The sequence below is a fragment of the Malaclemys terrapin genome, chromosome 12, assembly GCF_027887155.1.
Source record: "Malaclemys terrapin pileata isolate rMalTer1 chromosome 12, rMalTer1.hap1, whole genome shotgun sequence".
Classification (NCBI taxonomy): Eukaryota; Metazoa; Chordata; order Testudines; family Emydidae; genus Malaclemys; species Malaclemys terrapin.
This window is the reverse complement of record NC_071516.1, coordinates 7,629,305-7,655,570: the sequence shown is the minus strand read 5'-3', so window position 1 is coordinate 7,655,570 and position 26,266 is coordinate 7,629,305. Positions and strand designations below refer to the sequence as shown.

The following is a 26,266-nucleotide window of genomic DNA, read 5'->3' as shown; positions in this document are numbered from 1 at the left end:
GATTGCCCAGCACTCACACACTCAGCTCCTTTGCGGTGTAAACCCAAAAATACTATTGTTTTGCACTGTATAGAGAGATCTGCACAGCGCAAGCTCATAAAAATTGCCCCCTCCCTCAATGTGGAGGGAGTTATGCACAGCGCTTGGCCTCCTTCCCTCCCCGATATGAATTGCACAAACTGGATTTTGAAATAAACAAAAAATAGGTTTATTAACTACAAAAGATACATTGTAAGTGGTTATAAGGGATAGCAAACAGAACAAAGCAGATTACTGAGCAAATAAAACAAAACACAGAACCCAAGCTTAATTCATTAAAGAAACAGGATGTTGTTTTAGGCAGGTTACAGAGTTTCTGCAGCTTAGAGTTCCAGTTATTTCTCTTCGCAGGCTAGACCCCTGTCTCAGCCTGGACTCAGCCCTGGCCTTTCTCCAGCTTAGTTCCTTTGTCTCGTTAGGTGTTTTCAGCAGTCTTCCTTCTTGGGATGGGAACTAACGGAGAAGAGCCTTGTTTGGCTCACTTCCCAGCCTCAAGTAGGATTTACGGAAGGCGGGAATGCTTTGTTTCCAGTGGAAAATACCAGCAGTGTCCAAGGTGGTACTCCGTACCAGGTGACATCATCACGTGACCCTGCAATGCCAAAGCAACATCCCAGGAAGCTTCTCAGGAAGGTGGGAGATTAGTATCTTCAAAGTTCTATTGTCCTTCTAAAAATGGCCCATTCAGGATGATTGCCTGCTGTCTGGTGGGCGTTCCCCCAAGTACACACACAGTTGTAATTGTTACATAGTCAATATTCCTAACTTCAGATACAGAAATGATACAAACAGGATAATCATATTCAGTAAATCATAACCTTTCCAATGATACCTTACATGACCCATTTTGCATAAAATATATGGATACCCTCTCAGTAAAGCGGTGGCTGGAGCACTGTTACAACAGATTCCCACTGGCAGTCATGCAATATCACTTGTTCCAACATAACTTGTAATCTTGTGCACTGCTACTATTGTTGTTGTTTGCTTATGGTAGCACACTCCATGCGCTAGGCGCTGGTCACACGTTCTTGCCCTGAGGAGATCAGAGACTGAGGGAGGTCTTGCGTGAAAGTAATAAACTCCTGATATCCAGGTCGGAGGAATGTATGCATGGTAGCCCCTCCTGGGAAACTGTTAGCCCAAGATGTTAAAATGCTTTCCCCAACCGATTTAATTTCCTCTTGCAGTTGGAGCCTAAGAGGTGGAATAAGAAATACTGTGTGCAGGGAGCCTGTGTGCAACTTAGCTTCATGCTGAGCTGGAGAAATATTGACCTGGCCCCTCTTGCACACTGGATCTGCTTAAGTTTTGTTGTTGGGGAGCCTCCATGGCTATAAAAAGTAGACTCAGGATTTTCCCCTGGCTGCTAATGGCCAGGATGGGAAGTGCCCGAACTGCATGAAAGAGTCCATCCTAACACTATTTCTGACTCTGCAGGGAATATCATTGGAAAAATCAAGTCTCACTAACTTACCACCCCAGTTTTGCAGACTGTGTTGGTGTGGAGAAGTTAGGAACGCACTTGAACTTTTTCATAGACTCATAGATTTTTATGGCCAGGAAGAAAAGTTGGGAGAAATTTTTCACCCAAAACTTCCTTTTGGAGAAGAATGCAGATTCGACAACCCTGAAACATTTCACAAAATCGATTTGGCCAAATTGTTTTAGTTGGAAATAAAATTTTAAAAAAATCAAAATGTTTCATTTCAAAATTTTTGAAACAAAATGTTTTAATTTTTTACTCAAAATGGTTTTTCATTTCATAATTTCCTTTAATTTAATTTTTAATTTAAAACATTAATAGATGCTTGAATTACAAATGAAATGTTTTGTTTCAGGTCAAACAAAATGTTTCATGCAACCCAAAACTTTTTTTTTTATGTTTTTGATTCGCTGAAGATTTTGAAAAACTTCAGTTTCTTTTCTACCCAAAACAAGATTTATTCTTTTATTTTGTGGAATTGCCAGGGAACAAAAACAAAACAAAACAAAAATCTGTAATTCACCCATTTCTACCAGAAATGATCAATCTAGCCTGACCTCCTGCATCACACAGGCCATAGAATTTCACCCTGTAATTTCTTCATTGAGCCCAGTAACTTGTGGTTGAACTAGAATGTATCTTTGAGAAAGATTTCAAGTGATGGAGAACCTACCACATCCATTGGTAAGATTGTGGGTGCAAATTCTGAGCCTTTGTGCATCACTAGCAACAATAACATTTAAATTATATCCGGTCTCTAATATCCAAGATCTCTTCTGCTTCTGACTCATCTGTTTCCCAATATAGCCAGCATCAGATGTATATTGTACATGCTGTATACTATGTTGCATTCATTTAGATGGAATATATGGGCCAAAGGTGTTAACATAACCCACTTACTGTCCAACATTAAATAGTTTTAAACAAAGTTAGGGGTTTGGCATACAGAGACCTCAGCCTGCTTAGTACCCTGGCACACTGTTAAACACATCAACTATTAAAATCCTGTTAACCTTTTATTAAAGAACAGAGGGTGAAACAGTTTAAAGTATTAATAAGGCTTTCATTTCAATAATATCCCTTGTTCCCTCTCCCTTTTGCTGTAGCGAGTCGTTAGAAGGAAATAGTCCCTTGTTCGACAGTCTCTTAGATGGGATTAAAAATTGTAAAACTGTCCTTTTGGAGGAAAGGAGAAGTTAGTAGAGATGACTTGGAGGAAAGGAGAAGTTAGTGGAGATGACCTGGAGCTGTCATAGCTGTTGTTGTTAAAAGTGCAGTCCCGTTTCCTAGAAGACAAAGCAGGACAAACACTCTCAAAAAGGGAGAGAAAAGAGCATCAACGATAGAAAATGCAGCATCAGTCTTGGGTGTTGACTTTCATTTGCAGCCTCACTGCTGGGAAAAACACAGGGCCAGTAACGGTCTTATCAGCCATTCAGAGACCTGGCAAACATGTTCAAGCATCAGGCTGATTAGGGCATACCATTTAGCTGCCTCTCTGGTCGCAGGCTTACAGCAGTGTTGCAAAATATGCAGTCTTGGCTGTCTAAGCCAGACTCTGATTAGAGAGAAGGCAAAAGGATAGGAAAGAGAAGAAATAAGGTAGGGAAGGAAAAGGACACATGGCGGTGGAGAGGGGAAAAGTCTTATATACCAGGTGGTGGTTGGGATTTAGCTAGAGCTGGTGGAGGTGGTGTGTCATCTGGGTCCCTCTCTCTGGCACAGTCTGGTCAGGACATTTCCCAGGATTAAGATAAAGAAGGTCTGGCATCCAAGGGGACAGAGGGCGTAGCAGACATCATGGTGAAGCTCTCTCCTTCCTCTTCTTTGAATCAGCCAGTGAGTGTCATCGTCCATTAGCTTTTTACCCAAAGTTTCTTTTTTGAGGACCCCAGAAGGGAATGATGGATGGAATAGCCCATCCCCTCGTTAGTTTGTGTACCAAGTACGCCTAATTTCCGACACATCAGTTTTGGTTCACTGGTTTCTGTTCCCACACTTCTCTTGTTTACCAGGCACGCTCATAACACAGCCCTGGAGATAGATCACTGGGCCTTTTTGTTTGGACTAATTCAGCCTGTCTGCCTCTTTTTTGCACCTTTTTCCCATCAACATTTGTTAGTATCGGTTACGGTGACATTTTAGGAATTTTTACTCACTTTTTCCAATTGTGCTCACAAGAAGGGAAATGTCTAGGCCCAGTTATCACAACAGCTATTTGCCGGAGGCTGACTCTTGTCAGCTGGATGGACCCCAGTGGTATGTTCTGTACTACTAGAACATTCTTTGCATTAAATGCGCTACTGCACCATCTGGAATACTGGAAGTTACAATGTAAACTTGATTCTCTTAAGTTGCAGAGAAACCTGAACGAAGTCTGTTTGTCAAAGTGCAAGCTCGGGTGTCAAAGCAGCTAAAATAATGCAAAACAATGAAATACCTCTCCAGAGAGAAAAGATCAGCTACAAACTAATGCTGCAGTTATGGAGTCTGGCCAACTTGCTCATCCATGCATGGTAGGGTGTAGTGCAAGAGATATGGGGACTGCTGCAGCCGTGAGGATGCAGGTTCAGCTGCAGAGCATCTCTGATATTATTGCAAGGTCTGTGATGGGGGGAGGATTGTTTTAGACCTCAGTGGTTTCCGCATGTGAACAATCCCAGGCCTAAGCACAGGGACTAGGATGTGCCCCTAAGAACTTCCCTGCTGTTCTGTTGATTAAACAGCTGCTATTAGAAATGTGTGGGCTCAAGAAAGGCCCAATCCAGTTGCCCCTAAAGTCAGCGGGAACAGGTACAGGCATGAAAACATGTAGTGTACTGTAATATAAGAATGCAGCAATGCACTTGCTAGTAACAATCAGTTAGCTGGGACCAGTAAAGAACAAACAATTTCACAATTCACGCCATTCCTGTGCTTGTCCCTCCGGCATTCCTCTTTATAAGGCGTGATGGAGGGAATGTAATTAACTGAAGACATATAGTTAGCACTTAGCACACAATATACCAGGAGGATCACATCCTGTTTTGTGTTACTCCCCACACTTACCCCTTGACTGTAGCAGTATTTCTGTGTGGTAAGGCATGCAGGATTTGGTCTGAATAGGAGAGGCACTCATTTAAGTATCCCACTGCACTCTCCTCCTTCAAAAATATCACTCTGCAGAATCAGGTACAATGTTCTTATGTTCCATAAGATCATATTAAGCCCCAGAGACCCCTTGTTGAGGGATAGTTTCATGCTCATAAATCAATTAAGAAAACCATGCTGTCTCAGGTCTATAAGCAAAAAAAAAGCACCTCTTGATTTGTCTTTGACAATACTGTTCGAGTATAACAGAGGCAGGTCAATTTCTGCCTCTTTCTCAAGCAATAATCTGAAAGACTTCTTCCTGGTAGCTCATCCAATCCCTGCAGTTATGAAATGCATAGTCAGGACTTGCAGAGCTGTGGGAAAGTAACTCGGGCGGGACACAAACAGTGAATGCTACTTACACTTATTTGTTTTTGAGAGCCCGGCTACGTTTTCAAAGCTACGGAACAGCTCTGAGAAGAGACAGGTCTCTCGTAAATACTGTTGAGACCTGAATATCCTCCTGGGAAGGACTATCATGGAAACATGGACTTAAGAGAGTTTTAAAATGCTAACTTATCCTAAAGATTTCCCTGGCCTAGTGATTAGTACCATAGTCCAGGCTATAGCTAATCACCAAATACTGTAGCAAAATCTATCTGCCTTTAAGTATTTATAGGGAGCCAATCACCACAGTATCTAGGCACTGAGAGTTATATTGAGTTAAGAATAAAATTATTTGAAATAGACTCTGCTCTTCCATTCTAGGGCTTAGATAATCATGCATAGATTTCTTTTCTTGTGGGCAGGCTTCTGTGGGAAGGTGAGTTTTGCATTGGGCTCTCAACAGTGTGAGACCTACTCTACATTAGAAAAGGGTTTATACATATAGCTATATCAGCAAACCTGAGACACAGCTTATACCCACAAAAGACTGCTGTTGTCAGTATAGCTTATAACAGTTCCCCGAACGAAATAAGCTACACTGGCAAAAGCACTTTTATGCTGGTATAACTGCATCTACAGTAGGAGTTTTGCCAGTTTAGAAATATTTTAAAAATCACCCCCGTTTACGTTACTGTACCACCAAAAGATTCCAGTGTAGGCCTGGCCTCAGAGTAGAGCACGTACCTATCTTGGCACATGGCTTTGCACCATCTAGTCCAAGCCATGAGCAATTTTCTTGTAAAAAACAAAGAGGTTCAGTTTGGCTGTGGCAGGGCCTACCAACACAGATCAGTTAAGAACTGGTGGAACTTCCAAGGTCAGTGGAGCAAAACTCTAAACATCTGTTGTAAAGTTCATAGCCCCACAGAGGCTGAGTTTTAATTGCTGCTTTTAATCAAACTTTATTAGTGTTAACCAAAGACCCTGATGGTTTCAAAATTCAAACTATTTGTCAAATGCTAATTATTTTAAGCTGATATGACGGTGTTTTACCAGCTGTATTAATGTGACTTTTAATCATCTGTGAACCATTTCAACTAGCTTCAAAACGTTTCATCCTGGAGGCAAACCAACAGATAAATCATCCCTGGAATTGTTGGCATTGATCTCACCTTTTTCTTATTTTCCTATCTCACTTATACCAATTTGACACCGGTGCAACTCCACTGATCTCATTGAAGTAACCTCTTCATTGCAACAGGGTCTGGGAGATCAGAATCGGGCCCAATGTCAATTTATCTGTTTCCTGTTCTTTATTAACTCTCCGCCAGGACCTCCCTTTGATTAGATTTCTCTTTAGCATCTCTGCTTCCAGCTTCATGCAGAAGGATTTAGGCTAGGATGACCAGACAGCCCGATAAAATTGGGACCATCCCAATTTTGAGCTGATTGTCCCGATATTTTGCACCGCCGGGATCACTCGGCTTTTTTTTTTTGCTCGGCTGGCAGCATTCGGCTTTTTTTTTTTGCCCCCCTCTTCCCCCGGTGTCCCGATATTTTCTTCATCGCATCTGGTCACCCTAATTTAGGCACAAGCTTGATTCACTATACCAGTGCGGACTGACCAGAGCCAAATTAAAGCAATCAAGGGCTCTAGGCACATATCCTATGCTCCCCACCCCAACACACACACACACACACACACACACACACGACAGTTCGTCTTTTGGGGAAGCAGCAAGTTTCAGAGTTAGGACCAATGAGGCAGCGCATACCTCTTGAAATGATTGTTTCAGGTCGCGTGCACACTCAGGCAGGCTCTGGCTACCCTTCAGTTCATGTTTTCAAGCTTTTCTTCGCAGCTCTGAGAGCTAGAAACATTTTTTTTAATGAATCCCGAAATTCTGATCTCATCAAGTGACTCCCCAAACTCAGGGCCTAGCCTTGGTCTTATAACACCTTAATCTGGCTCTGAAGCTGACAAGGGAGTGAAACCAATAATTAAGTTTGTGTGTTTAGGGCTAGATTGTGGTTTTACTGTAGAACAAGTATAAGGAAATAACCCACACCAGTAGCAAATTACTGCTTACTAATTATTTGTGGTTTTACTGTATGCCCAAGTAAATGACCTATTTCAACAGCAAATTACTACCCACCATCCCCTGATCCCAGTTCAGCCACACAGCTGGCATGTGAAGGGCAAAGCCACGGCCTCCCCCACTCCCTGCTCCGCTCTCCTCCTTGTGCATAGCGCCAATTTGCTCCTATATGCCTGGACTCAGGTCTTACTCCTCCTAATGTTTCCACATAACCACCGTACAGTCCACATTTATTTTTGCCATTTATACAGTGCATCTATCACAGATCTCTAAAAAAGTGAGGGAAGTGACAGAAATCTACCATCACCTCCAGTTTAACGGTTTCCTGGCTCTTAACGTTCAGGAATCTACGCAGCATCTGCTTGAACACACAAAGTCTGTCCCTTCACTTCACAGCACAAACATTGACTTATAATTGTCGCACACACGTGGGCCCTTTAAATATTCTAACACGCATGCAGGCAAATGCCATGGCTGCAATCACCAGGACTTGAAGAGATTTGATGTTACCAGATGATGAAAGAGAAGAAATAAGGATAATTGACTGTCTTTGCATCCCGGTCATTTAGACTTGCTCTGTGAGAAAACATTCAAGCATAATAGATTCACATTCACTGCAATGAATATATTGAGCATGAATCGAAGAACCATGCAATACCCAGCAGAAGTTAAAGAAGCAAAGATCCCTGCTTTGGCCTCAGGAAACACCTGCTATAATTTATTTACACAAACATACACCATTAATGCATGTAACTAGTCCGCACTGTTCTCCTTGAGACAAGAATGGCTACACCTTCTTAACCAATCTCAGTTTACAAAACCCACACAAGGAAAACGTGTGTCAGTTGCACTAAAAGCTTGCAGTCATGTCTAACAGAATAGGAAGTGTGACGATTTTCTTCTCAGTTTTGACAAGGGCATCACTAGTTACCATCAGCAAAGCCGAATCAGTCAGAACTGCAGGGAGCATGATAACCAGGCTAGCCCTTTTTTTTTTTTTTTTTTGACAAGTGGCCACCGTTTGATATGCCACTGGTTTTTTCCACCTATTTCAAAGGGAAGAAAGAAGAAAGGAAAGATGTAAAATAGTCCTATAACTCCACAGCCCATAGGGACCTGGATTAAGACTAGATTATTTAAATATCATGAGCATTGGCCATCATAGGAGGAACGTTTATTAAAATATATAGATGGCAAGCAAATAGCAGAGTTAGGATAGAAAATTAAATGAATTGTGAAGGGTGATGAGTAACAGCCCCTTTACAAAAGCGAGTGCAGACCAAAATCCCAGCGGATTTTGAAAAGTGAAAGCCAACTGCACTGATGTATTATTTAAAGCATAATTTCAATTTGTCTTTTGAAGTTGCATGTTTATTTCCCTCCCCCTCCCCACCACAGACTAGACTGTGGCTGTTTGTTTATTAAAAAAAAAAAAAAAAAAAAAAAAAAAAAAACTGTAGCAACAAAGGGTTTCATTGTCCAAGGGGAAATGTTCAAGTGAGTTTCAGTTCAGCCAAAAATAATGCAACAAATGGAAGCAAATCAACAACAAGACCTTGAGAAGCAAAGTCAGGGCTAATGAACCTATGGGCAATGTCCTATAGCCTTCACTCATATTTGCAAGCAAAATAGGGTCAATTTAATTAATCACCCATGTAGCTCAGATATTACCATCATTTATGATTAATAATAATTTGCATAATATTGCCACTATCTGTGATTAGTGTGGAAATACTTCAGACCTCAAGATCTTAACTATGCAAGGAAATGATGTCAGCAGGTATTCAGTCAATGCTGCCACCTTCCAGCACCTTGATGGCTTTGCAAATCTCTTCCTTAGCAAGAAGTACATTGAAGTTGTTTTGCATCAGCTGCTGTTTTATATGGGCAAGTGATTTGTCTGTGAAGGGAGACTTATGATTGGGAAGGTTGGCAGAATGTGTTCATCATCGACACATGTTGGATCCTTTGTGGCAGAGCAGTTCATTTCAGTCTGCTCTATATGATTAACTCCTGATGTATGATTAATTTTCCACTTTTCCAGATTGTTAACTGTTTTGCATTCTCATCAAGTAGGATGCATATGGGCTTAAAAATGCTCCACATTGTGTATTCTTAAACAGTGTCCCAACTGGAATCAACCAGTCACTCTCTATGGTTGTTCATGGGTATAAAGTGACAAGCTACAGTAACCAATAAAGCAACACTCTGTTGCAACAAAGAAGCCATACTGATGAAGATGCAATTTACGTGGACTCATCATATCTCACCAGTGGATCAGACGCAGACCCCAAAGCAATTAATGTGTGTGGAACAAACAGGTGGAAAACAGACACCAGATGGGTTGTTTGCAAACTCTTTGTAGCCAGCGTTCAGTTTCTGATGCTGTGCATTGAATTTCAGCTTCCATGGGAGCAGGATTGGGCCCTAATGCTGTTATGGTGTCTTCCATTTCTGTCATGAAAAATGCTTCTCAGGAGAGCTGTTGTGCCCATTGAGATAGAGTGTACAGCAGACTACACGCATGTGCACAGTAGCAGTATCTGTAGCATTTAACAATAATTAGCCCTTATCGAGCAGTTTTTACATCACAGCATTTTACAAAACCAGCTCGATAGCCTTTATCCCCATTTTATAGAAGGCCCAGAGAGGTAAAGTGCCTCATTCAAGGTCGCAGGCTGCAGATACTCAGAAGCACACCTAGGGAAGGAATCCAGTTCACCCCACACCCAATCCTATGCTCTATCCACTGGACCACATTGTTCTCCCCTAAGCCTTTAACATTCAGATATTCTGGCCAAACACTTACAGAGCTGGCCTATGTGGGAACCAGAGGCAAAGCTGTTGCCTAGGGTCAGCAATTGGGAGACAATAGAGTAGATATCTGAATGACAGATTCAGACTAAGTTAGGGGGTCTTTAACTGTCCAGGGTTCCCCTGCAACTCCAACCATCTAGAACGGGGCCTACTGTGCAGCATGTCCTATCTTCTAAGTGGTAGTTGCTGTAGGTCTTAAAGCACGTAGGTAACGTCTGGAAATATTGCATGACAGCATTATACTCCACAGAGACACGTAGATTTTTTTTTATGTAAATGAAAGCTAACTTAAACATCAACCAACAAAAAAAGACTAAAATATCTTAATATAAGCAACCAGCCAGAGTGAATATACAATATATCTTCAGTCTCATAAAACCCAATTACTTCAGATATTTTAAGCAGGATCAACAAATCCTCTCTAATAAAACCCAGGGAAGAGGTTCCATCTTTAATGCAAATGACACTCATTAATGTGGTAGAAACCATGTAAATTCAGTTGGAAAAATGTTAACAATCCATCAGCGCCTGTGTCATCATTGAAGTATTGGCTCTTTGTGAGCAGAATGAGCTTGGCAAATGGAGTTGCTTATTGCAAAGCTTCACTTACATTTGCAAGACAATGTATCAAATCCTGGGCTCTTTGATGACAGTGAGAGTTATTCCATTAAAATCCCTGGGACTCAGTGACTTCAGATTGCAGAATGTCTTCAGGCTTTTGCCCACTCCTTCATCTAAACCACTGTGCTGCCCCTCCCTCGTGCAAATACAAATTACAATCAGTTTGCTTCCTCCATGGCTGAGACTGTCCAGAGGCCGCTAATGAGCCTGTGATGCCATTCCCAAATTGGTCATGAGGGTGTGCTGAAGTGCAGCACACGTTACATCTTACTAAAAGCTCGCTTTCAATCCGTTGTGACTTTGTTTAGTTATTCTGCAGACATGGCGGGGATGTGACTGTCAATATCGATTGCTGTGTCAAGACAAACTCTCCAGCGTAGGAGTATAAGGAAGTATGTCTAGTGTTAAAATCCTAGCTAGCAGCCTGTAAATGTCAATTTAAAAAAAGATGGAACACTGTTGAAATATAAGATTCATACTCATCGGGGGGCTCCTTTAACTTGCACCAGTTTAAATCAGTGAAGCCGATGGAGTTATTCAAATAGTGGTGGATCTTAATCAACACATGAATGTGCAGTTCTTTCTGAGCTTCCCCACCCCTACAGCCAGCGGCGGCTCCAGGGACCAGCGCTCCAAGCGCGTGCCTGGGGCGGCAAGCCGCGGGGGGTGCCCTGCCAGTCCATGCGAGGGCGGCAGTCAGGCAGCCTTTGGTGGCGCACCTGCGGGAGGTCCGCTGAACCCAGGATTCAGCAGCAATTTGGTGGCGGGTACGCCGAAGCTGTGGGACCGGCGGACCTCCCGCAGGCATGCCACCGAATCCGCAGGACTGGAGACCTCCCGCAGGCAAGCCGCCGGAGGCAGCCTGCCTGCCATGCTTGGGGCAGCAAAAAAGCTTGGGCTGCCTTGCCGACAGCTTTGAGGATGTGTCTAGCTAGGGAAAGAGAACACTCATATTTTTTGCTTGGTTTCCTTTTCTTGAGGTGTAGACATCTGAGGCCTGATTCTTTTCTCACTTAAATCAGTTTTACGCTAGTGTAATTCCACTGACTTCAAGGGGATTAATTACTCCTGATTTACATTGTAAGCGATAAGAGAAACAGGCCCTTAGTTTACTCTTTAACATTTTCTGCAGTTTGCTGCATAATTATGCGAAGGTTCTTTGACTAATTCCTACTGATAAAATAAGAAAAAACAAAAACAAAACTAGTGCTGATTTCCCCTTCCTGCCTCTTTCAGGTATGTAGCCTGATGCTATCATATATCCCCTATGGTCAGTGCTGTGCTGTGTGCTAACTTCAAAGGTTACATCTGTAATTCATAGCAGACTGTAACATTTTGACATCAGATAGCTGTGCATGTGAACAATGTTTCACATCATTATAACCTTTATTTTAAATGTCTCCAGATGATATTTAACACTCTGTTGAAAAGGTTTTGCTTGGGTGGAATTAAGTTGCTCCTGAACCTTTTTGGTCTATGGATATCATTCCCAGAGCAAAACAGTTCTGGACTACATGAGATCCCTCTAGAGAAATTCAAGCTCTCCACAGAGTCTTCTGTAGGATGCAAAATATGGACACTACTGATGTGGATTTTTTAGTTATAGTATCTTAATACCTATCAGATTGTATTAACAATAATATTTTGCAGCTATATCTCGAAGTGCTTTAGAAAGATGGGAAAGTATTAATGCCACTGGTTTACATGCAGGGAAACTGAGGCACAAAGCTGTTGGGTGTTTTTTCTTAGCTCACACAACAAAATAGTGGCAGAATTATGTGCCTGGTCCAAAAGGGAGGATAGACTCATAGAGATGTAGGGCTGGAAGGAATGTCAAGAGATCACCTAGTTCATCTTTTTGTGCCAAAGCCGGATTAAGTACACCCATGTTCTGCTATTTTAAATTGTTTCCCACATAATCCCAGCTCTGAATGTTTCCTACCTGTGGGTTTCTACACAGCATCAGTGGTTGCCAGATAAGCACAGTACCAGACTGTGAAATTCTTTGTTTCTATATCTTGGATAAACGTGTTACATTGTTTGTTACTTGCATTGTTTTTAATAGCATTGTAATTAATAGCAATTTAATAGCATTGTAATCAACTATGTTTGTTGATTTGTTAATAGCTCTCTGCTACTATTCATGGACTGATAGGAACAGGATGATCCAAACGTAACTTCCACATGCACAGTTATCTAATGATCATGGACATTGAGCCTGACCTCCAGCAATCCCTTGTGTAGTCCTGGGGCAGTCTTGGTCAGAGACTCACAATTACGTCAACTTGCATCAAAATGTCTGGGTGTCCCAGACAAGTATACACCAGGAATGAGACAACCAAATTCATGTAAGTTGTAACTAGAGATGGGTCCAGAACAAAACTCTAAATCCAATCACCCTTGAAAGTTTTTTGAGTCCCGAGGCAAATTTTGGGACTTGGTTCCATTTCTACTGCTAACCTATAAGGATTGGAACACACGTCTGTAAGCCCCCAAAGACAAATGCCTGTGCCCTAATTCACTCAGCTAGGCAAGTTCCTGCTAGTAGTTCTTAGACATTTCTTAGACATTTCTTAGGGGTTGACTCTCTAGGGCTTCCCTGTTTATAGCTCTTATCCTATAAGATTGTGAAACCCTCATATTGGTCCACCCTTTCAGAGCAGTGTTTTTGATCTGGACACAGTTTCAATATTTATGGAATAAAACCTGACAAAGTTGTGCTAAAACATACTGCTCAATACTAAAAAGTCCAAAAATAATCCTTATGGGAATTGCTGAAGGAAGTAATGGAGAAACACCCTAAAAGTTCCAGAAGGTCCATATTGCCATTTGAGAGACACGGTGGGTGAGGTAATATCTTTTGCTGGACCAACTTCTGTTGGTGGAAGGGACAAGCATTCGAGCTACACTGAGTTCTTCTTCAGGTCTGGGAAAGGTACTCAGAGTATCACAGGTAAAAACAAGGTGGAACAGATTGTTTAGCACAAGAGTAAGCAAATTTGTTAGTCTCTAAAGTGCCACAAGTACTCCTGTTCTTTTTGCGGATACAGACTAACACGGCTGCTACTCTGAAACCACATATTGTAAGAGACCATACAAGGTGAAGTGGCCAATTAACACCTACACAGTCAGAGCACAAAACGGGTGGGGGGGGAGAGTGGGTTATAGATTGTTGTAAAAACCTATAAACCCAATGTCTTTATTAAGTCCATGATTTTTAGTATCTAACAGACATGGGCAGCGGATGAACCGCCAGCTGGAGTAGGCCAGCCCCCAGCTGGCCCGGCCTCCCTTCCCTCACTGGAGCCTTCCCCCCCAAGCACAGGACAGGCAGGCAGTGCATGGCCCCAGGTCCCCCAAGCACAGGGCGGGTAGCCCCAGTGCCTCCAGCCCTCTCCCTCTCCCCCCCAGCACTGGGCGACCCCAGCCCCCCCAAGTCTGGGCCACCCTAGCCCCAGCCCCAGCCCACTGCTTTCCTGAAGAGGACCAGCCTCCTGGGCTGGGGCCAAGGGGGAAGGGCAAGCAGGGCTTCGGGGAGGAGCGTGGGCAGGGCCACGCCAGGCTGTTTGGGGAGGCACAGCTTTCCACCGCCTATGCAATGCGCCACCCATGCTAGCAGAGGGATGAATTTAACCTCCCAGGCTTGTTGTTTGAAGGTGTTGTGCCTTTGAGAATGAGGACTGAGAGGTCAGATGTGGAGTGATCACTTTCTGAAAAGTGTTCACCCATCAGCGATATGGTGTTTTGTCTTTTTATCATTTTTCTGTGTGAGTTCCTTGGATGATCAATACCCCCCACAACACACCTTTCAAGATCCATGGGTCCTACTCATGCCTATCACAGTATGTGGTGTACCTCATCCAGTGCAATAAATGCCCCAATAACAACTAGGAGACAATCACTACACTCTCAAATGAATTTTCCTTTGTGATTCCTGTATAATTTTCCTTTTTCTGAAGCTTGTCATACTCTGATTGTCAGAGCAGGCAATACTGCAATTTGCTAGGGGTGTTTTAATTATTAAGAGCTAAAAATAATCACCCCTAGTTTAAAAAAAAAAGATAATTATAAGCAATGAGTGAGAACTGAAAATTTTGTAAAATTCATTTAGTCAAATTATCAAGATTCTTGGCAGTCAAATGTTGATCTAACAGTATGTGCTCTTCTGATTGACATATACTAACAATAAATGTCTCCACTATCAGAGGGAGAATAATTTATTTTTAATTTCCACTGGAAATTAGGTGCACCAGAATGTGGTAGATTGTTAGATCTCAGATATAGGGTTTAATTGGTTTGCTAAGAAACAAAAAGTGAAGGATTGTTTGGATTACTGGAAGTTTCTAGCATCGTATTCCAGGAAGTCCCTAAACACAGAGGTGCTACTGACCGTTTCACAAGTGGTGCTCTTGGAATTCAAGAGGGCCTATCTATCTTAGGTATTTATATGGCCCCCATCTCTGTAGTATCTGAGCATCTCACAATCTTTAATGCATTTACCATCACAACACCCTTGTCAGGTAGGGAAGCACTTATTATCCCCATCTTACAGAAGGGAAACTGAGGTACAGAGAGGCTATAAGAGACTTGTCCAGAGTTGCACCAGATATTTCTAGTGGAGCAGGAACTGAACCCAGGTCTCCCGCAGCCCTGTGTGCTAACCACTGTACCATCCTTCCTGGTGTATTGGTAGAGAATCTCTGTGCTAAAACGTCCTCACCAGCAGAAAATCAAGAGCTTCGCAGCCAGCGTCGCTCTCACACCTCAAGATGTGTGCTTCAGCTCGAAGCTGAAGGCTTCCTGAAGGGATAGTTGATGTGAGGAAATGTGAGCACAGAAAGAGCCGTCTGTCCAGGTCAGTTCCTAGCAGCTCAATGTTTTCCACACCCCTCTGTATTTCAATCATCAGACTTCCCACATCCAGAGAGGGAAGAAAGAAAATTGGCTCTCTTCCGGTCTCAGAACTCGCTGCTATAAATTAGCCCTCATTTTGGCCAGTTCCTATTCCTAGTCCCTATTTTATTTTCTGCCAGCTGACATGGCAGGCAGCTGTGTCCTTGTCTTAGAAGGCATAGCTTTGGCATCTCTGAAAAATTAAATATTTGCCTCTGCTGTGACCTCCATGTTTCATCATGTAACAAGGGGGGAGGGGGAGGGAAATCTTTCTCTTGAGTCATACTTGAACTTTGTTACTATGCCTTGATAGGAGCCTCAGTCTCGGCCAGAATAAAGTTATCATAACTTGAGGCTCCAATTAGCCGTCTATCTTGGTCCATTTTGACAATGGTTTATTTTCAACTATCCCTCAATTATGCTTCTGTTCAAGCCAACTTGCTTCTGTGCTCACGGTTCTTGGCTTTTCTCACCCATACTTTGAATGCCTCAGCTTTCCATATCCAAATGACACTGGAATGGTTTGAACTGTACATAAAAAGGGTCCTCGGGCAAACAATATTTGCAAAGAACTGCAGATCCGTTCTGAAGGTTTTGTTTAAAAATACAATTGGTTTTATGTGGTCTGTTGGCTTACGAGATCCATTTTGCGGGGAAGGAAATTGTAAATCAGAACCAATGGAACTGCTGAAGGCTGTATAACACTACTAAGAGATTCTGGAATTTGTCACTTAAATGCAATTCAAGCGACTTGGGTTGTCACATTGGTATCAAGGTTCCATAACGAGAAGCTGACTTATCTCAATTGGATCACAATCTTCCTTCCAGGTCATCTACATATCCTGAAACAGCTGTAGGACAATGAGGTTCTTCTTTAAAAATAACAACAATCTCCAAATGTCACAAAAATAAAGAGGAGGATGGCTTAAGGTGAAAGCCAAGAACTCCACTGACTGCTAATGCCTCTCACTTTGAATATCAGCTTTGAACTTCCATTCGATGCATCAGTGGAAAAAGTGCTTAATGTTCAGGATTGTCAGTGAAGAGGGTTTGTGGCTGCAGGCTATTAAAAGGGGAAATGAAGTGTGCTTGAAAATATATGATAGCTAGGCCGGTTTATCTGGAGATATGATTCCTTAGGGCCAGATTCTGAGCACGTAGGAAGGAACACATAATATCTTGCAAAACAAATCCATCACATAATCCATTGGTGCCTTTACCCATTGCCTTGACAGAGTGACTATGTGAATTGCCTTCTTCCATTCTGACCGCTTCCATGGTTTTGATTAATCCTCAGTGCTGACAGTAACGCATCTCTTTTGGTTGCAACCACTAGAGCCTGAAAATTACTCTCCTTGATTTTTCCCTCATGCAGAGGCATTCTCTTCCTTCGGCACATATATGTCACATGTGAGGCCAATGCTTAAGTGTTGTCATGGGGGATAGATGTTCTGTATCACAGCTGGTCCTGGCAGTGTTATTAAGGGTGCACTTCGGAGCACATCATTGCTTGGTTCCTATGCTTAGGGCAGTCAGCCAAACAACTTGTGAATGAGCTGTCACCCATGTGGATGGTTTAGAGACAATGGTCTTGCAAGTTCTTTTGCAAGGTTGTTCCATTCCAGTGTAAGTTAAATGTGGCTATGAGACAGGCTGTGCACTGGGAGTAGTATTTGGACTGAACAGCTGAAAATCTCAAACCCTCCGTGTGCTTCTCCCTTACTCCTAAAAAAAGGGGTGGGGCCTGGGCAGATGCCTGTGCATCTAAGGACATTGATGCTAGTATAGTGCTCAGCTACACACTCCCCTTGTAGGTTTTAGTCCTGTCTCCAGGCAGGAGCATGTAATTCATGGTAATGACTCCAAAGCATTCCCATTAATTCAGGGTCAGGTTCCCATGCGCTTTTTACCTTGGTGTAGAAATGCAACCCACTGCACCCTCCGTTATGTGCATGCGTGTAAAATACGTCCAAGCGAAGGGATTTCTTTAGCCCCACTTCAATAATAGAAAAGCCCAACACAGAGTTCGTGTGAGGAGCTTACCAATGTAACAGCAGAATTCTTCCAAAGTGGCCCTGCTATTACAGTTTGTTGCTCCTGGGATTAAAGGGGGGGTCACATAATAAACCTTTCAGGGCTTCTAATTTACAGAATCAATTTCAGCCCTCCCCAGAGTCGCTAAGTGAAGTGATGTGTCTATCTTAGCTATTGATGTTGCAAATAAATTCAAGTCAGCCTCAATGGTATCCCAGGGAAACCACATGAGCAGAACAATTCAGGGGAAGACTATGCATAAGCACAATGCGTCAGAATAAACCTCAGCAGGGACCGGTGGAGTTTCTGTTTTGAATACAGAAGAGTTAGAGTTCCAATAACAATCACAGGAAAAATCCCTACAACAGAGATGGAGGGGGCTCTGATTTTGTTTCTCTGTGGTTTTGCTAGTCTCTTGCTAGCATCACTGCATGACTTCTATGAAACCCACAGTCACAGCTGCATGGACAGAGTTCAAACAAACTTCAGAGAAGCCTGATTTTATTGAGGTGATTGTGTGGGGCTGATGAATTTTATTTTTATCAGAAATTTGATTTAATTTTTATAAATTTCCATCTGTTTTATTTCTCGTAAGCATATGAAGTCCCAACCCAGTTCATCCATCTTCTGTGTCAATCTGCTGTTAGGTGTTAAATGTGTTGATGTTTATGTGGAAGTTAAGAACTCACTTGGCAATAGGGAGTTAAAAGGAAATCAGGTATCAAAAAAGTCAATTTCAGGTATACCTAAAGATCAGGGAGTAAAGGGTTGACTAAACAAATCACTCCATTGTCCTTTGAACTGCAGTAAGGCCCAGTAAGGTTGGGGCACCATATGTTAGGCTCTGTACAAACAGGAAGAAAAGGGGTCAGATTTTCAAAGATATTTAGGTGCCTAAAAATACAAATTGGCACCTGCTGGGATTTTGAAAAGCTCCTAAACAGGTTAAGTGCCTAATTCCCATTGAAAGCATAGGCCATAAACACAACTTTGAGACTGATGTTACAGGGCAGCAAACACTCTGTATTGGCTTGGGAACATTATTCAGGAGACTGTATTTTTAGGAATTCGGTGAGTCAGAACAAATATGACAGTCAGGTGTTTGTATGCATCCAGTAATAAGATGCTCACCACTGTATTTAAGAAGTTGCCATTCTTCAGCGAGCAGACTCATCGTGGTTGATGTGTGTCTTCCTGATAAGAATTACTCTGCTAGTCGGTATATTTTCCTTCACCATTGAGGAATAATGGTACAAATGCTGCTGATGCATCTGAGAGTTAGTCTGAACTGTGCATGCGTTCATCAGTATCATGGATTGGGCTGATCCTACCTCTGTCGGAGTCAATGAGAACTTTGCAGTTGGCATCATGCCCCTAAAGAAGATGTCTGCTTGGAGAAATATTTAAATCACTTATAGCCAAATGTTCAAAGGGTTCTTTCCTTGTGTGTCAGCACCAACATGCATGCCCAAAGCATGATTTGGATGCATAGACTCCAACATGCATGCCCACGAGCTAGCCAGATACACCCAGATTTGCATCGCTGACAATGGCACATTTCCGATTGTCTTCAATGAGAGTTGGATCAGGCATTATGAGCAACATCATTCTTTCTCCTGAAAATGAGGTGGCGCTGGGCCACCACTCAGCTTAGTTTTGGGGCTGAGCTCACAGAATTTGATTAAAAAGAAATTCAATTAGAATAAAACCTCAGAATACTTGGGGCTAGGAGGAAGGACATGGGCTTTTAGCAGCATTCATTGCTTTGAGGAGGATGTGCTTGTAAATAATTTTGGACAGAAATTAAAACCTTCTGCCTCTGGGGGAGGGAGGCATTGATTCTGTCTATATATTTTTTTTATCATCAGAGCCTGGGTATAAATCGAGAAAGGAAAAAAATAGTCTTTCAAGGTAACTGCCTTCTGCTAAGATCTGATTTTCGTGTTTTGTCACTATAAATTCTTAAAAGAGAAAGTCAATAAGTTTCCTGATAGTCTCTCAGGCTTTCTGAAGAGTGTACAATAGCAATGAGGTGTAAGCAAAGAAACAGGGCTTTAAAGAGCTCTCTAAGGATATTGTATGATTCCTGTGTGATTGCTGTGTGTGCGGCCAATTTACAGGCGGGGCAAAAGTTTCCAGCTGAAAGTTAGTAAACTCTGGAACACAGGGGAGCGGGTAAAGCATTTCCCTTTATTGAGTGCAGTAGTTATGCATCAGGTAAGAAAGAAGTGTATCCAGCAATTAGAGAAACAGAAATGGGGGTCAGGACCCCTGGGTTCTTCTCTTAGCTCTGCCGTTGGCTTGCTGTGTGAATCTGGGCAAGTCGTTTTACCTTTCTATGTCACAAGTTTATCCCTACCTCAGAGGTGCGTTGTGAAGCTTATCGAAGTAGATTCAGATGCTCAGTGAGTGTTAATCTACACAGCATCATGTATTTCCATGGAACTGTGTTAGTTTGGACCAGATGAGAATCTGACCTTTAATATTTACGGAGCACTTTGCGGTTTTGGGGTGGATTTCAAAAGGTGAGGCATTTTTAAGGCCCAACAGTGTATAATGTACCAACAAGGTAAGATATCTTTTTTTCAGAAGATACAGGAGTTTTGCTTAGAAAATGTTCAGAACAAGAGTGATTAGCAGATAGTCTTAATGAGTTGTATCTAGGAGTTTCCTCAAGCAATTGACCATAGAGGAACTCCATTACTATTGTTAGCATTAGCCAAAAAAGACCTTCTCATCATATGGATAGCTAGAGATGGAACACAGCTGGTTATTTTGTTAAAGTACATTAGGCTCTGGAGCAAATTGCTATGCATTACATACAAATTTTTGGTCTAGCTAGAGAAAAGTGGGTAACAACAATTCTTTCTCTCTTCGCCAAAAGATTTATGAACCAAAAAGGTAAATACTTGTAATTGCAGTGTGCCTGTTATCCAAATGTTTGTGTAGTACTTATTTTTTGCATTACTGCTGGTATAAATAATTCAGAAACTAATTGGTGTGTATCTATCTATCCATTCCTTCATGACATTTATAATGCACTCATCATCCAAGTGGATAGTCACCATGTCTGAATTAGATTGAGATATAGCTGGCAGAAATAACAGCATACGAAACCATTCTTCTAATAAGTTATTATCCGTTTGTTTGACTTTCAAATGATGGATTTTGATTTATTGTTTTAGACCATTCAGATCTGATGGAGACCTGGCCATTTTGGGAAATGAAGTTAGAATGATCTCTGTTAAAATGCTAATTTTGACCCTGGCAAAAATCCCTATAATTTTTTTGTCTTAACAAAACTGTTTTAATGGTTTCAGTCACTTGTAGAAAATAGTTTAAATTGTAAATGTTTTGAAATTTTAAAACTGTTGCGTTCATTAATTTTCTTTAAGGCTCATGGCTTGTGGTGCTTCACAGATGACTAAGATGGAAACAATTCCCTGTGGATATCATAAACTACTCAGACACTGTTCTTGTAGCTTATGATGTCCACAGAACCCCCTAGTTAAATGATTTCCTTGCAATCAGTGTAGCTCATTTTCCACTCTAGAAATTTGAGCTTTCTGGACAAAGGTTTCAAAAGATCCAAGGGTGATAGACGCTTAACAACTTCACATTTCTCTTGCAATACTGCCAATGAGGTAGGGTTAAATATAAATGCTAACTACCTACACCTAGACCTATAACACTTTCAATTCCTACAAATTTACAGTCGCCAGAATCTAGGGCTACATCTACACTACGGGGGGGAGATCGATTTCAGATACGCAAATTCAGCTACGGGAATAGCGTAGCTGAATTCGACATATCTGATCCAACTTACCCCACTGTTAGGATGGCGGCAAATCGACCGCCGCGGGTCCCCCGTTGACGGCGCTTACTCCTACCTGGGCTGGTGGAGTACACGCGTCGATTCAGGGATCAACTATCGCGTCCCGACGAGACGCGATATATCGATCACCGAGAGATCTATTTCTACCCGCCGATCCGGGCAGGTAGTGAAGACAAGCCCTAGGAGTATAAAGACTCCCATTGACCTCAATGGGCTTTGAATCAGGCCATAATAAACATGGTGGGAAATACATGATAAGCTTTCCAATTCAAATGTATAGGAGACAGAGGCTTGTTAGTCTGATATACACTCATCAGGTTTCAGCTCAAAGTTTAATGCCATTGTAAAGTCTCTCTCCTAATGACAGGTTTCAGAGTAACAGCCGTGTTAGTCTGTATCCACAAAAAGAAGAACAGGAGTACTTGTGGCACCTTAGAGACTAACAAATTTATTAGAGCATAAGCTTTCGTGGACTACAGCCCACTTCTTCGGATGCATATAGAATGGAACATATATTGAGGAGATATATATACACACATACAGAGAGCATAAACAGGTGGGAGTTGTCTTACCAACTCTGAGAGGCCAATTAATTAAGAGAAAAAAAACTTTTGAAGTGATAATCAAACTAGCCGAGTACAGACAGTTTGATAATAAGTGTGAGAGTACTTACAAGGGGAGATAGAGTCAATGTTTGTAATGGCTCAGCCATTCCCAGTCCTTATTCAAACCGGAGTTGATTGTGTCTAGTTTGCATATCAATTCTAGCTCACCAGTCTCTCTTTGGAGTCTGTTTTTGAAGTTTTTCTGTTGTAATATAGCCACCCGCAGGTCTGTCACTGAATGACCAGACAGGTTAAAGTGTTCTCCCACTGGTTTTTGAGTATTTTGATTCCTGATGTCAGATTTGTGTCCATTAATTCTTTTGCGTAGAGACTGTCCGGTTTGGCCAATGTACATGGCAGAGGGGCATTGCTGGCACATGATGGCATATATCACATTGGTAGATGTGCACACTTTTTATTCCGATCAACTTTAATTCTTAGAGCACAAGGGTTATTGGATAATTTGATCACCAGCTAACAAAAAAATATCATTAAATCTACAAGGAAAGGCCAATATTCTGAATGCAATAGAAGAAAACTGAGCCCAAGAATTGCCCATGATAAGAAAAGAATACAGTGTACAATAAGAAACTGCTATTCAGAAAACATTGCTAAGGACTACCATATACTATGAAAGCTGAGAAGTGTCCTGCTGGTCATGTGGGTAACAAGATCAATGGTTTATTTCAATCAACACATTGCATTGCTATAGGGGCAAGGCACCATAACTGGAGAAAGATTGATTTAGCCACTTGCATCTAATGTTCTGCCACCTGAGTGACCTTATTTCACCATTGTTTAAGATTCCCCTCTGTGCAATAAGTCCTGCATTCCAAAAGCTAAATGTGTAGCCTACGTGGATGGAAAAGATCTCCCTTGCATGCTGTGTATCTGATATCATGTGAAATAAGATATGATCTCCTGACTGAAGTCCTAAGTGGGTTTGCCATTTGTATCTCCTGCAGGTCAACACGTTCATCTCCTTTGTGTTTCCAATGGTCGTCATTTCTGTCCTGAATAGTATCATCGCCAACCAGCTCATCATCATGTTCAAGCAAGCGGCACAAGAAAACCAGGTCTGCATTATTGGAGGACAGCAGGCGATGCTCAGCATGTCCATGGAGCCCAGCCGTGTGCAAGCTCTGAAGCACGGAGTGAGAGTCCTGCGTATGTACCTGTGATGTTAAGCATTGAATGAGTTAGCAACATGTTCTAGGACATACCTGGTAGAATTACAGATAGCAGCATTAGATCTGGTTGTAGTTTTTCTCCAAATCTTTTTTTTTTTTCTTCAGTGAAAAATAGCCTCTTTTGAAGTCCAAAACTTCCACAAGAAAGTTTTTGGTTTACGAAATTTTCCATTTTTGACTCAAACCACCAAATTTTCATTTTTTTGTTTTGTTTTTCTCCTTTCTTTTTCCCTTTCCCCCTTTTCCCCCCCATGTTTGCCAATGAATGCAGTAAAATGAATGCTATATAGGGTTTTGAGAGTTTTTCATTCTTTTTCTTTTTTTCATTTTCCTTTGCCACACTCTAATTTTTCCAAATCCTCAACCTGGGAAAAGTTGAAGAGTGGCAAACAGAAAAATGAAACTGTGACTGTGCTACTCAGAAGCTATTCAAAAGTTAGAGAAGTTTGGAAAAGTTGGAGTAACATAAGTAAAAGCAACCTCCTGGATATCACTTACTTTATTGTGCTCAGGGGGAAAACCTCAAAATTGTTATTATTGTAATCAACAATTATAATACTTATATTATAATTATAATTATTATAATAAAAAAAAATCTGTTTCAAACTCTAAAGTGGAAACAACTGCCAAATTACCTGCAGCATTGTTTTTTTCCATTTTTAACCGACCATGTTATTTGTCTTGTGTCTCATCACTAGTGAATGGATGACACATTTAAGGTTTTATAGTTGCATGATAATTTGTAGGAGCACTTAAGCAGATCTTTAAGTCCATCCTTATGTAGAAAAACACTTAAGTATGTGCTTAAAATGAAGCATGGGCTAAAGTGCCCTCCGAAATAGGTGAGCTTTCCTGAATCAGGGCCCAAATACTGAAGCCATTTTAATTATAACTTGTGGTTTTACCAACAGATCAAGAGCTAAACAGCAAGATGCTAAGGATAACCTGTACAATCAAAGATTTGGATCTGTACTTTGGCTACCCTCTGCACACAACAGTGAATACAAAACATGTGCACAATTATCTCAATTGCATGTGCAATTAATGCTGTTTGTGTATGCACTCACAGTAATTATGCATGCAAATGCAATTCAATTTTTGCATGAAGAGTCTTCTCAAAATCCATCCCTTTTTATTTCCTAGTCCAATTTATTTTCCTTACCATGTAGTAAAATTAATAATTGCTGTGAAAATATTCTTCACGTTATTGGAGCTGTGCAGAAGAATCAGTTTTTCACTTAGAATGGATCTGTGTGTGAAAAGAGACTTTGGCAGATATTGGATGTAGTGTTGTGGCACCTGGGTCGGTCCCAGGATGCTGTAGCGACAAGACGGGTGAGGTGATATCTTTTAATTCTCACCATCAGAAGTTGGTCCAATAAACGATATCGCCTCACCCGCCTTGTCTTTGACAAGTATTCATAGCTTTGATCCCGGGGTCAGCTTTGCCATTTCACCATTTCTGTTGGTGAAAATGGCAGAAGCCTAAACTTCGGACGAAATCATGAATTTTCATCCCTTCAAACTTCTGAGGAAATATTTTCCCCCCCTGCAAAAACTGACATTTTCACAGCACATTTGAAACAATAATGTTAAAATGTCACAACCAGCTCCACTGATTTCACCAAGAACACACATGGCCTATTTTTTTCTCTGGTTTCTACTTTTATGACTTGAGGTTTCAAAATGAGACAGTGTAAGTCCCTGAGGACAGTTTGGTTTTTTAATGACATGGGAGGGATTGGACAGCGTTATAATTTCTCTCTGAGGGACAGGGTTACTTTCTTTTTCATTTACTGCTCACTGGCAGTGGTGAATGACTGCTGAGGTTTTGCTCTGGAGGTCGTTAATGGGTTCTGTGGCTGGACAGAGTTCCAGCATTCACTCAATGTCAGCGAGGAGAAGGAGGAACTGCATTGTGGAGCATCAGAAATGGCTTCATCTGCACCTTTACGCTAAAACCACTCAGGGTTCAGGTGTGCCATATAAGTACAGTCCTGCACTGAAGGTTTTGCTGAATCGTGCTGTCCCAGAGGGCACCCAACTTACTGCATCTTCCAGAACTGCCCAGGACACATGTGGAATGTACCTTTTCAGTGCAATGGACCACACCTCCTACCCATCCTCTTCTGCTCTTCTTCACTCCATGTGCTCAGGCAAGCATGAAGCTTGCATTTGTGGCTGCACAGAGGCTGCATTTTGCATCTTTCCCGCAGCCCACATTGTGCACCGATACACAGGAAGGCCACTGTCTGGCCCTGAACCACTACACTAATAAACTGTGGGCTTCAATAAACTACAGCCAAACCAAACTTCTGAATAATTTAAATATGGTTCAGGTAGACATCCAGGCCCAGCTTTTGCAAACATGCCCAGGCAAATGTTCATGTGTAATAATGGATTTTACGTTTGCACACACAGTTATTGCAGTTGCACAGACAATTGTCATAATTAGTAGTGCATATGTTGTCTAACCAACCATTTGCATGTGCGTTCAGGATAATTACCTGGAGAAATTAGGCTATTGCGGTGGTGCCTATTGAAGTGATGCTGAGCATTTCTGGTTGCCCGTGGTAGTGTTGTTGTGCTTAACACGATTTATCTTCTTGCTTTCTGTACACAGAGTCCATAAATCTATTCAGCACATATGTTCACATGTACACATTCTTGGCAGTAGAGTTTATAAATGAAGCCAAGAGCAAAACTGCTGACAGCATTTTAATGGGAAACGGTTTAGTCAATAACGGTTGAGGCAATTTGTTCCCTTTATTTCTGTGCTGAGCTGTGGGTCGGACACAGGTCAAATCAAAGATCTCGAACCTGGAAACAGAGCTGGATTATGACAGATTTGATGCCTTAACTGAAGGGGACAAGGGAAAAGCAAAGGAATCCGGAGAATAAACTGGGAGGTGATAAAACAGAATCAGTTCAACGATGGCACAGAAGACATTCTAATAAAAGACGCTTCTCTTCTGTCTTATATGGTGACAGCCATGGTATAAAGTACAGTGTGGCCGTTTTCTGGCAGTTTTCCGTGCAGCCACTCTCATCGTTACATTGGTTGAAGCTGAAATGCTTTGGCTGCTATGATGTCTGTTAGGGCTTGTCTAAGGAGTGAAATCTTAGCCCTGTTGACGGCAAAACTCCTATTGACATCCATGGCACCGGGATGTCACCCTATGATTTTT

At 41.8% G+C, this 26,266-nt stretch overlaps 1 protein-coding gene across 1 annotated transcript in view; it reads left to right on the top strand.

Annotated features, from left to right (window-relative positions):
* NTSR1 (neurotensin receptor 1) overlaps positions 1–26,266 on the top strand; it is a 102,399-nt gene that overhangs the window by 50,690 nt on the left and 25,443 nt on the right. The window contains exon 2 of the mRNA XM_054044923.1: positions 22,854–23,055. Coding sequence (XP_053900898.1) covers positions 22,854–23,055 — 202 coding nt within the window. The remainder of the gene's footprint in view (positions 1–22,853; positions 23,056–26,266) is intronic.